This window comes from Penaeus chinensis, chromosome 24 (genome assembly GCF_019202785.1).
Source record: "Penaeus chinensis breed Huanghai No. 1 chromosome 24, ASM1920278v2, whole genome shotgun sequence".
NCBI classification, from domain to species: Eukaryota; Metazoa; Arthropoda; class Malacostraca; order Decapoda; family Penaeidae; genus Penaeus; species Penaeus chinensis.
Window position 1 is genome coordinate 32,695,738 of NC_061842.1, and position 12,500 is coordinate 32,708,237.

Genomic DNA, 12,500 nt, shown 5'->3' on the forward strand with positions numbered 1-12,500 from the left:
TAAATTTCATTATTTTGCCAATTCTTTCTCTTTGTTTCTTAATTTGTGTTTCAAAATGCAAAACTTTTTGACACAAAAGCCAATCCACAGGAATTGAGAACGTGCACGCTGACCACGCAGCCAGCCACGTAGGGAAAGCTGAAGGATTGGTGAAGTTGCTAAGAGGGGTCCCCTTTCTCGGCGCCAAGAGGATGGTCCTGTTACCCCGCGATGTTATGGTACGTTCCCAGCGTGCCTTATCCGGGTGTTGGTTCTCCGCGGGTTCTGTTTTTGCCCCGTGCCGCAGCCTAGTTTTTTCCACTGTTGGTCCTGTTTGAAATTGGGTTCGCCTCGTTGTTTTATAGCTTTTGAAGAGTTTATTATGTGATTTTTTGACTGTGTTAACCTGTGCTCTTTACCTTGAATTCATAGGCCATTTGAGTCTTAAAAGTCCAATATATGAGAAGTGATGGGTAGAAAATAAAACTAATTGTTAGAATTTATTTATCGTACTTTACCTGTGAGAAAATACATTCATAAGTATATTTTTAAGTTGTTTTATAAACAACTCTAATGATCCTTTTCTTTTTTCTTTTCTTTTCTTCTCTCTGTTCTCTTCTCTTTTCCTTTCTTCTCTCTCTTTTCTTTTCCTTTCTCCCCTCCCCTCCTCTCCTCTCCTCTCTCTCCTCTCTCTTCTCTCTCTTCTCTCTCTTCTCTCTCTCTCTTTCTCTTTCTCTCTTTCTCTTTCTCTTTCTCTTTCTCTTTCTCTCTCTCTCTCTCTCTCTCTCTCTCTCTCTCTCTCTCTCTCTCTTTCTCTCTTTCTCTCTTTCTCTCTCTCTCTCTCTCTCTCTCTCTCTCTCTCTCTCTCTCTCTCTCTCTCTCTCTCTCTCTCTCTCTCTCTCTCTCTCTCTCTCTCTCTCTCTCTCTCTCTCTCTCTCTCTTTCAGAATCATATCCTTAGTTGTTTTTGGAAGATATTTTGCAAAAGGTTAATTATGTATTTTTAATAAGTTTTGTTTTTACCCAATATGCATTGTAACTTCACCTTTAATTAGAGGGTTTATATTGTACATTTTGAATTAGCAATCAATTAAAATTAATTTTTAAATTAAATTAAGAGAATACTTTTTGTACATGGATATTACAATACAAGAAATTTTACTTTTTAGATGCAGCACAGTGTCTCTCAGGAGGACGTTGTGAGAGGAATACAAGATCAGAAGATGAAGGATGTGGTTTATGATATAGCAAGTATTGCCCATCAACACATTGAGCATGTGAGTACTCTGTGATGCATCTTTTGTTGCCAGGACTTTCATTAAGGGTTCCACTTGTTTTTGATTCTGGGGTGGTATTCACGGAAAGTTATTGACTCCGAAATTTGTCTTTGATGGGAAAAATGGTCTTTAACTCCCGGGATTTTGTATATTAGTCTTCTCGAAAATGTTCTTACACCTGATTTTCGCCTACGACTTGGCTGATGTTAAAAACAGGTCTGGAGAGGTCCCACACATTTAAGGACTGTCTTTAAATTGTCCTTATGAGACGCCTACAACAACCTGTCATTTTACAATTGTTAAAAATAATTCTGCATCAGAAATAATATAGAAGACTTTCCTGCTACTTTTTTACTTATTGTCAAAAGGTAGTTAGGACATTGCCTTCTTATTTACTGTAATTTTCTCATAGATAAATGCAAATGGCAACTTTGATATGATTGCATCAGCTGATGCATCATAACAAATGTTGAGGGTGCCATGTAAACATAAAAAAGATATTAGATAAGTAATATCATAGTCAGAATATACATGAGGTTCACTGCAATAGTAATTTTATAAAACTTGTACACAATTATTATGGTAGAGTCTTCTAAAATGTAATTTTTTCTTCAAATTATGTGTTAGTTTTGTGTGAGTCATAGACAAAATTGCTCGTAGTCCTTAGACCAACTCATAAAATTTAGAGTCAAAGACTGTTTTCAGGACAGTCCCTAAATTTGTCAAAAATTCTATGGCCTTTTGTGAATACTGCCCCTGGCTTCTAAAATACATGTTTTTTTATATTAAAGAGTTGAACTGGCAGTTTTGCATTGACACTGCTGCCTGGTATAAATATTTTTTCATATTCACTGAATATTCTTGCATTTTCTATTACTTTTTTAACCCCACCTCCCTTTTGAAGGATTTGTGACTTGACATAGGAGTTCCACAGTATTGTGGATATGTGATAAGAAAGTGAAGTTGCTTATTTTATATTGATGTATCAGAAGGCTTAAAATTAACATTTACTTTTTTTTATGTATACGTAACATCTTAACTGGTTTATTCTTTTCAGGCAAGGAGCTTTATAAAGGATGTACCTGAAGAAGCTCGAGTTGCTCTTATTCCAAGTATGGCAGTGTTTGCTTACCTCAAAGCACTGCAGAAAGCAGACTTCAATATCTTTGATGGGAGTCTCCAGAAGAGAAATAGTTGGCTACCATTTACATTGTGGTGGGCAAAATTTAGGAAAACCTATTGATCTTTTCATTCTTTTAGTTCTATTAATTTTGTAAAATAAAACAAATTACATAGTGCAGCCATTATTGTGTTTAATATTGTCCTTCTTGTAGAATCATTACAGTATATCATATTCTTGCATTGTGTCTAATTTTCCTTCTGGCATGTCACTATGTTTTGTGGATATTTTTAATATAAAGTAATGCCGTAAACATTTTTTTTCATCCCATTTAAAAATCTGTAAACCAAACTTTATGCTTGACTAGAAGAAAATTTAATAATCAAATTTGATGCTTGCAAGGATATTGTAGGCTGTACATGTGTACCATGTGATATGCATAAAAAGTTTGTCAATGCAAGCTTTTTGAAGGAAAGAATTGATGCCTTTTCAAATGTTGAAATGCCACCAAAAATAACTGATCATGAATATGTAAAAGTTAAAAATATATATTTAATTTTCAACCTTATATAAATAAATGGGGTGTAAATGAAGATTCTTATTTATTCATATTTATATTTCATACAAGTATTTACACTGGATATCTTCAAAACAGGTTACTGATGATACTTTATACAAATGGACTTTCATGAACACACTTTTGCACCAGACATATCTTATACTCCTAATCTTAACATTCTGATTACTGTTCAAAGGCTTTGGATAGGTATTTATCATTCCAGACATCAACTAATTTTCTACCTAACTGTGAACAAAGTTCACATCATCTGACAATTGTTCGTTTCTTGTGCTTTGAAGACATATAATTTTTTAATAAAAGTCAGTACAATAGATACAAATAAATTCTCACAATTTAAACTGATCATAATTCCAATTACATATATAAAAATATAAAAAGTTATGCCTGAATTAACACACACACAATAACAACAAACTGAATGAACACAAATATTTATGAACTTCAAACTGGATGCACAAGTGGAAATGGTATTATTTACACCATTGGTGGAGAAGAGTTGGATACATGACAGGACACAGAAATCTGAGCAATAAAAAGATTCATTAAAAAATCTGATGTTATACATACACTAGAAAGTGTATGAAACATTCTGAAAACTGGGTTTAAGGTGAATCTGGATCAAATGGAGCTAAAGTTCATAATGGCACAATCTTGCCTTGAGCAAGACAAAGAATTAATGAAGAGAATATCATGTCTAAAATATTTAATAACATGCACATATGAGAAAAATATTTGGAATGTAACCACAACAAGTCTGTAGAGAGCAGAAGCAGTCTTGTGTGTTAGTCCACAGGTCTAACCATCACTAGTGTCTCAGAACCTTCAGCTAACCAGCTGGAGCAGACATTACCACCTTTCCCACTGTGGTGACTTCAGAGTAGGCCCGTGAATATATAGCATCGCTGCTTCAGAGGAGAGGTTGGTCTTTGGTGACAGGTTGCACAACAGCAAGTTCATTTCAATACCTATTAAAAAGAAATTTTATTACTCACTGGAGAAACAGGCTTCAGAATAACATTTACCGCAGTGTGGATATGGGATGAATATCTCTATACCAGTAAAAAGTAGGAATGGCCTATCAAAATAAGCATATTGACAAAGTTGTGACTTTCTTTCTTCTTCATGCAAACATTATGTTTTCAAAATCTTAATGCTGAGACATATTTTTCCTTTTATTAACCCATTGGGGCTGGGTACATAAACTGCCCATTGTAGTTTTGTCATATCAACTTTGTTTAAACACAAATGTTTTTACAAGTGCTTTAGTCACTAAGGAATCAACTTCATCATCTGACACCTTGTTCCTTGAATGTTAAGGAAAAAAGTTTTTATTTCTAATGCTACTATTATCATTATTAACATTAATAATGTTATCACCAACATCTTTGTTATTATTATTGACATTTTCATCAAAATACCAACAAAAGTAACAAAATAAAAACTTTTCTTTCTAAAAATTCATGCACTTAAGTAAACAGGGAAGCCTAGTAAAGTTTAGTTTTGATTCCATTTATTACAATGGATATTCTTGGTGTGACATAGTGTCTGTTTCATTTTGCTTCTAAACTATCCCCTGTGTGCAAGGAATAGCCGGGGTTACCATCCACTGGCGGCAAGGGATAGGGATTCGAACGCAGGTCAGCAAGATTGGTAGACGAGAACGCTACCGCTGCACCACACAGCATAGTAAATGATTCCTTGGTGACTTAACACTTTTGGTGCCATTTATATGTAAACAAAATCAATAAGCTAAAATCACAGTGCACAGGGCATCTCGCATCAACGGATTAAAAAAATCTTCTTGTACATTACTAACTGCTCTATATCAGTTTTGTAATAAAATGTGCCAATGCATGCAAGACAGGGCATAACAACAAGGAATCTTTTAAGTTACTACTGATTAGTATCTCTTGGTGTCATCATCAATTGACACAAAAAGGAGAAAGGAGATGAAAAGAAAAAAAAGATAGAAAAACCATGCAAATGTAAAGCAAATCATTCCACAGTCCTTACCTTTCTTTCTTCTCCTCCCTGGAACTTTGTCTAAGAACAGCTGGCTTGGCACTTGTAGGTGAATCTCTTTCAAATATGGCTGCCATATCTTTGATACGTCTCTGTTGTCCAGCATTTGCCCTAGCTGCCGTGTTTCCAGCAGCAGCAACAGTGCTCCCTTCACTGCTACTCTCTCCTAGTTTCCCAGGTGATCTCAGAGATGACTTTGTGGGAGAAGGTGGGGTTCCCTTCAAGATAGTAGGGGAAGGTGGCATGCCTTTAGGAATGCCAGAGGGGGGATGAATTGCTTTTGGTATTCCTGGGGACGGGGGAGTGGCTTTCGGGATCGAAGTTTTTTTCGTTGGAGATGTGGGAACTGGATTTTTCTTCAGTGTGGGTTCTTTTGGGATTCTCTGCTCTGGTTTCTTTGCAACAGACTTTTCTGTCTTTTGCATTTTGTCGCCTTTTTCTGGAGATGGAGGGTCCTTGACTCTACTGTTGCTCCAAATTGCTACTCGCTCCTTAACATTGACATCTTCATCAATATCATCTTTGGAATTCTTTCTACGTCCACTCCCCCCAATACTCGCTGATCTCTGGAAAGGTGAAGTTTCTGAACTTGGAGATTTTAGCGAACTTGACGAAGTCTTTCTTGCAGGACTAGATTTTGATTCCCCACTGCTAGATCTTTGAAGGAGAACTTCCTTCTCTGGAGATCTTCTTAGATTGGAACGTGGACTTGTCACTCCAGACTTAGTGCCACTTCCTCCACCACTGTTACTGTTACCACTACTAAGGCTTCGTTGAGATGTTGGAGTTGGACTGCCAGATGAGAAGCGAGTCCTTGTTGGACTTCTAAGTTCACCAACTCTGCCCATATCACTCAAACTCCTCCTTGCTGGTGAAGTTCTCTTGAATACTGAAGACTGATCCTGTTCCTCCTTCATTTCTGAACCCAAGGGTGGATCTAAAGAATGATTATCATCATTATCTCCTAAAAGTTGTTTAGTAGGACTAGTACTTCCTGAATAACCTTCATAATATTGTTTGGTGGGGCTCTTATCATCTCTTCGCCTTGGGCTTACAGATCTAGCATTTGAACTTTGGGTCATTTCCTCATCTTCCCGTCCATCGCTGTCTTCTTGTCGGGATGGGCTTGTGGCCTTCTGCTTCAGCCTTAACAGTAGCTCATCTTTCTCTCCTCGAAAACTCTCTGATTTGTACTTTTCCCTCAAGAAGGATCTCCTTTCCTCCTTGTATTTTTCAATTCTTTCTCTCTTTTCTTTATCAGTGAGATCTAAAGAACCACTCACAAGGCTGATGTGTTTATTAGCATCCTCTGCCTCCTTGGTCAAAGTATCTTGAAAAACTACAGAATCCTCAGAGTCTTTAACCTTCGGTCTGAAATCTGGAGAAGTCTTATACCTCTGAAGAACTGGTAACTGTGCAGATGGCACAGACCTCCCTTCTGCCTCGGTTTTTGATTCAGTACTAACACTTTCTACAGGTATTACTGACTCCAGCAATTCAGAAACCTTTGGTTCTACTATACCAACACAAGGATTTTCTTCCCCTGTTACTTGGGGGACTTTCTGTTTGTCTAAATGCATCTGCTCAGCTTTCAGTGTATTAACAGCAATGGGTAACTGACTAGGTTGGAATATCTGATGTGGAGTATTTTCTTCTGTTGGTGTAGCATGAGCAGAAGCACCACTAGGTGTACCAGGGGTTGCAGGAGAATCTGGAGAAATGGACACTGAAGAAGGAGTGGACACCGGAGAGATTAGTGGAGAGGATAGATTTAGTTTGGGTAATTGACGAGGACGTGGTACGGGTGCAGCTATTGGTGTATGGCGAGGTGTCGTTCTAGGCCATGGTGCAGGGGATATAATACTTGTTAGAGTTCTGTTAGGAGTAGAGGTGGCAGCAGGAGGTACTGGTACATTTTCAGGAGTAGGAGGTGAAAGGCTGGGTAATAAGGGTGGTATCATCCCTGGAGAAGAAGGACATTGATCAAGAGGTTCTTGGGTGTGTTTAGGAGAACTGGCATCATCACTACTTACTGGGGAGGTCACATCATCTGTTGTGGACTCTGTTGGGGAGGCAAATGAAGGGAGAACCAAGACCTCAGTTGCCATACTCGCTGAAGAGGGAGTAACAGGTGAGTCTAAACACTCACTATCTTCACTGGGCTGGGTACACAAATCACCAACTACAGTAGCCTGCTCAGGCTGGGGTAAAAATTCCTGGGAACATGGCAGGTTTTCCGAAGGTCTGGGAACACAAGTGTTGCCCATCTGAGGCACCTGGACTGGAAGCTCTGAAGATTTGTCATTGATGTCCACCTTGTGTGCAACTGCATTACTATCAGTAACACCTGCAGTATCTACACCAGATTCTTTCAAGACCTGCTTTCCTTCACTATTCACCTTCAACATGTCATTCACCTCTTGAATTGACTTTCGTAGGAACTTTACCTGTTGGTACACCATCTCTCCTTCAATTTCAGCATCACTCTTTTCATCTTTCAGTACCTTTTCAGGAAGGGCACTTGCCTGAGAGGTAAATTCAATGTTTTCGTACTCAGGCTGATCTCTGAAAGAATATTCTTCATAAGCATCGTCACCATCAGGCACAATCTGGTCCTGCTCATCACCACTCTCCTCTAGGTTTTCATAAACTGGTAGAGATTCTTTTGCTGTAGTTTCTACATTTTCATAGACACTGTCCACATCCATGGCAACTTCACTTTGTGCAAGAGTTACATTCTCATAACAAAAGTCATCTTCTGAGGTACTAACACCTTCGTAATTCCCTTGCACTTTTTCTCTGTCACTAGCCGCTTTCTTGATTCCCTCATTTTTCTCCTTCTCTTTCTCATACTCAACATTCTGATATTCTGGTGCATAGTCCACATTCTCATACTCAGCACCATAGTGAACATTTTCATACTCAGAACCATAATTGCAATTTTCGTACTCAGAACCTGGTACCTCTGGCTCCAGTAGCATTTGTCCACTTGTCTGTGAGGACTGAAAACTAGCTTGGGAAGACTGAAGGCTAGAAGAAGACAACAATGGTTTAGGTTCATCATATGTAACCTCTGCCTTCTGCATTGGTTGTCCAGTAATACTTACATCTACATTTTCATACATAGGACCATCTTCAGCTGGGTCATCACTACTGCTAAGGTCTATGGATAATGGACTTGACTGTCTAGGTTCTTCTATAACAGGCGGGTGTGCCACAATCTGTCCACTGCCGACCAGATCTTGGACAAACTGAGACTCACTTGGTGTCGAAGGTTCAGTTGTGTCACTCAGGGGATGATACTGGATCTCGAGGAATGTGGAGTCTCCCTGCGGTGTCTCCGGGGAAGTCAGAGCTGATCCTAAAGTGAGAAGTTCTGCAGTTGGTAGCCCAAGTAATGAGTTTGGTCGAGATTTGGGTAGTTCCTGCTGTGGAGTGAGGTCCTCCATGGCAGGAGAGACAGGGAGTGAATTAGTACTTTCAGCAATGATTGTGACCGGAGGTGTACCTGGGGTTACCAGAGTTGAGGAAGATGACGGAAGAAGACTACCATGATCTGATCCAATCTCTTTTGATTCCCCAGTTACACCACTACTCATACTTCCCAAAGTGAAGCTCTCATTATCAGATACAGTGGCCTCTGCAACAGAGGTACTGCTCATTTCTGATGCGCTGACTGAAGGTGAAGTTCTTAAATGTGTAATTTTATCCAAAAGCTCAGGATCTATCAGAGCACTGTCTAAACTCTGCCTCGAACGTGCATCCTCTGACCCTCGACTCCCTGGCTCAACATGCACTTCTGCTGTCACAGTCTCTATGCTTCCCTCACACTCCATGGTAACTTTTGATCCAGATAAATATTCAGACTGATCTGTTTTTAAGTGCTGATTGCCCTTATTAGTTTCTGTTGTGCGCACATGCTTCAGTTTGGGTGAACTACTTGGAGAGGCCGGTCTCGGTGCGACTTCATTTCTTCTGCGTGCAGTCTCAGGACTGAGGGCATGAACTATCTTATCCTTCAATGATGTTGATGCTCTCTTGAGGCTGTTGTTCCTCGAGTCCTCACTGGAATCACTGACATAAGCCTCATTCTTGCGTTGTGTAGGTGGAGAGGTGAACCGGTACTTTATTTTGTCTTTTAGACTTTTCTTCTCTACTTTGGGACTCAAATTCTCTTTGCTTCTGCCAGTCTCTGAACACATGCTCAAATTTTCCATGTCTAAAGTTGAACTAGACATGTTATCTGGATCCTCCACTGACGTAGACTTGAGAGTATCAACCTCAAAACCTTTCAGGTCTTTTTCACTGGTGCTGAAGTTCAGGTCAAGCTCACTAATATCCAAGTGTATTCTTGAAGTCTCTGGGGAGAAGTCCAGGTCACTCTCACCTTCCTCTTTCACCGGTACTTGTGAGGACACATTTCCCGACCGACCTTCCAGCATGTTGAAGTAGGAGTCATGCGAGACCGAGCGGTTGTGTGTCCTTGGGGAAGGGATGGGGCTGGACAGGGAACTACTTCTACTTTCCTTTTCATCCTGTGGAGACCTCTCCAGACTCTCCCAGTCGAAGGCTTCACGCTTTTCTGGAGAATCCATCATCTAAAAGATAAAAAAGAAACACAATGCTGTTACATAAACTAGGCATGTGTTAAGTGGACTTTAAAGATTGCTTACTTTTTATATCACTTCCATACTTGCTGGTGATTCTTTTATTTTACCTGTATTCACATTACAAAACAAAAACACCTCATTCTTGATTTTTCCATTCTTTGTAATAGATTACTAGTGCTCATAGTTCAACAGTCCATCTCTGGGAATACTATTTTTTTTATATGAATATATGGTCTTGTTACATTCTCAGGTATGTAACATTCCACTTATGGTATAAAACTAGAAGCATACTATTCTGATTCTTCCCATAACATGGATGAATAACTCTTACAGCAGCTCATAAGTATTTTCTTATAAGCACTACCAACAGTGGCCATAGAAAGGATAAAAAATTATAAAAAAACTAAAAGAATGATAATAATAATAATGATAATAATAATAATAAATTTTAAAAATAATAACACTAATGAAAATAATAAGAACAAGAACAATAACAGGAACACCACAAGAATAATACTAATGATGCCCTAAAAAATCATAGCCATAATAATAACAGTCATAACAGTAGCAATAATAGCTCTAATAGTAATGCTAATTATAATGAATTTTCATTAAAAAAAAAAATCAATAATAAATAAAAGATTTTATAAGTACTACCAAGATTTTTCCTCATATATCTTCATCTACTGCATGCACGTAAAGCTTCCACTAGCATCTACTCTACCACTATTTGTGTAAGTTCCTCCAGAAAGCTCCTAGTTGATTCACAAAAGCATTGGAATGTCGCCATGCAAAATAATGATTATAATAATAATACTCTCTCACCTATCAGTTGTCATTATTCCTAGAAGCCTTTCCATCAAATTTCCTAATGACTTCATTCCAAATTTTTGTCTAATTACCAGGTAGTGTGTAATGTATATCAATGTATAGCCATCTTATTACAAATTAGAATAAAAAGAGCATGAATGAATACCACAAACTAAACTGCCCGGTTCCTTTCTCATTAGAAGGTTATAAATCATAAATAAATGACAAATAAATCAAAATAATGAATACATAAATAATTTCCTCCAAATGACTTGCACAGGTACTCCACTCCCCTTACAAAATAATCTGACTCTTATTAACACAATAACAATCCGAGTGGAGGGTTCACCGTGAACCAGTTGTAAACAGAACAACGAAGGGGAGAGAAGGAAAACAAGAATTAAACTGAAGGACTTTTCGCTACATTGTCCTACAGAAGCAAAGAAGTGAAAAGCCTAGAGCATAATTGTGTGTCTTCCTGCTCTTCCATTAGTCACTTCGTTTACAACAGTCAAAGTCTCCCTGGTGACAAAAATAACATCTTTTCTTAAAGCATATTAAAAATAATACTTTTGATGGAGGCATGCAAACACAGCTTTAGTGATGTAAACAAACAAAGAGAAATTGCCAAAGTTAAGGGTGATGGAAAATTGATTGCATGTGCAAAAAAAAAAAAAAAAAAAAAAGGAAAAACAAGAAAAAGGAAAAAAAAGGTCAAGATAAAATCAAAATGAGCTTTTGAGTAGAAAATAAAAAATAGTATTTGTTTACATATGTGTATATATACTAAGCATATATATATATATAATACTAAGCATATATATATATACACAACTTCAGATACAAACAAGTAGATTTTCCATTGAAAACTGTGTTGTTTTATCAGTGAATTTCCTTGGTTCTCTGTCTCTCAATCTTTCCTTCAGTCCTTCCATACAAACCTGAGAGTTCCTGTTAGAGTGAAGTGAAGCCGAGGTAGAGACAAGGGACTCTACTGACTTGACGGGTCGCAGGCGTTTGGATGAGGAAGGTGCAATATCTGCTTCAGTCACCACTGAGTCCTGAAGTGGCATAGCACAGGAACAGGTTAACAAAGGACCAGGATACTTAGCAACAAAGCCGAGACTCAATACAACGTCAGGCTTTGATAGAGGGACCGATTTAAAAATGGAGCCCAAATTCATTCAGGAATCCTTAACTAATCTTGCATGGGGATGGAAAAAAAGGTTAAAACCTCATCAGAAATAGATGATTTCATCTTTGACAAGCTTTGAAATCTCTGAATTTGAGCCTACTGGAGATATTCTGCTGTCATATGGAGCAGTTATTCATAAACATATAAGGCTGCCACTGCTGTATGCCAGTGCTAAAAGATGCCTTAAGGTATTCCAGAAAGTAACTGTTAGGAATGGAAACAATTAGTGTAGAAGTACCTTTGGGTGGATTTTAAATCTGCCAAGTCCACAAAAAAGTTCATCGAGTGGATATCGGACAAAAAGTTTAAACATCAAAAGGAAGGAGCTGGAGTTATATTCAAAATCCCTAAGGTAGACAAAATTATACCTACTGTTAGCCGCACGGACCAGGCCACTCAAGTCATCCTACATCGAAGAAAATATATGAAGTCTTGACTACCATATATTGTTAAGGGGAAAATGCATTTGACTGATAGATCTCTATGAAAAATGTGACTTAAAGACCAGCATTTTCTAAACTTTTTTTTCCAAAACACAGAGGCTGCATTCTTTTTATATTATGCAATATCATCTAGTAATCTATATCTAATCATATCCTTCAATCATCATTCATAATCCAATCATTTTTCTTATGTTAGCATCCTAAAATGGTCTTGGTCCTAACAATACACATACAGCAGAGTTCACACAAATTTTGCATTTTCCAGATTAAAGGAAGAACAAAGGCTTCAACCTAATTTTGTCCCCTGCACTTTCTATTAGTGTAAAATATACATATCTCAAATTATGAAAATCTGCTTTGTTTGTTCAAAAAGTCATAACAGAACCATACACTAAATTCTTCTTTGTACTTAACTCTACAACAATTTGTTAAAATAAAAACTAGTTTAACAAAAGTCGATGCCAC

The 12,500-nt window shown here is 37.9% G+C and overlaps 2 protein-coding genes across 6 annotated transcripts in view; one reads left to right on the forward strand and one right to left on the reverse strand.

Moving 5' to 3' along the window:
* Nucleotides 1-90: 90 nt before the first annotated feature.
* LOC125038340 (NADH dehydrogenase (ubiquinone) complex I, assembly factor 6-like) lies at nucleotides 91-2,560 on the forward strand (the record flags this gene model as incomplete). Its single annotated transcript, XM_047631814.1, is given in 3 exon segments — nucleotides 91-218; nucleotides 1,148-1,255; nucleotides 2,313-2,560. Coding segments are annotated over 3 exon segments (422 nt in total), but the record flags the coding sequence as incomplete, so codon positions are not given.
* A 416-nt stretch (nucleotides 2,561-2,976) lies between these two features.
* LOC125038339 (GTPase-activating protein CdGAPr-like) overlaps nucleotides 2,977-12,500 on the reverse strand; it is a 71,565-nt gene continuing 62,041 nt past the window's right edge. For 4 of the 5 annotated variants that reach the window (XM_047631811.1, XM_047631810.1, XM_047631809.1 and 1 more), the window contains 3 exons: nucleotides 11,339-11,458; nucleotides 4,969-9,575; nucleotides 2,977-3,920 (listed from right to left, as the gene is read on the reverse strand). In XM_047631811.1, the coding sequence (XP_047487767.1) occupies nucleotides 3,914-3,920; nucleotides 4,969-9,575; nucleotides 11,339-11,458 (4,734 nt within the window). In that variant the 3' untranslated portion in view covers nucleotides 2,977-3,913. The remainder of the gene's footprint in view (nucleotides 3,921-4,968; nucleotides 9,576-11,338; nucleotides 11,459-12,500) is intronic. The other variant, XM_047631812.1, reaches the window with a different exon arrangement.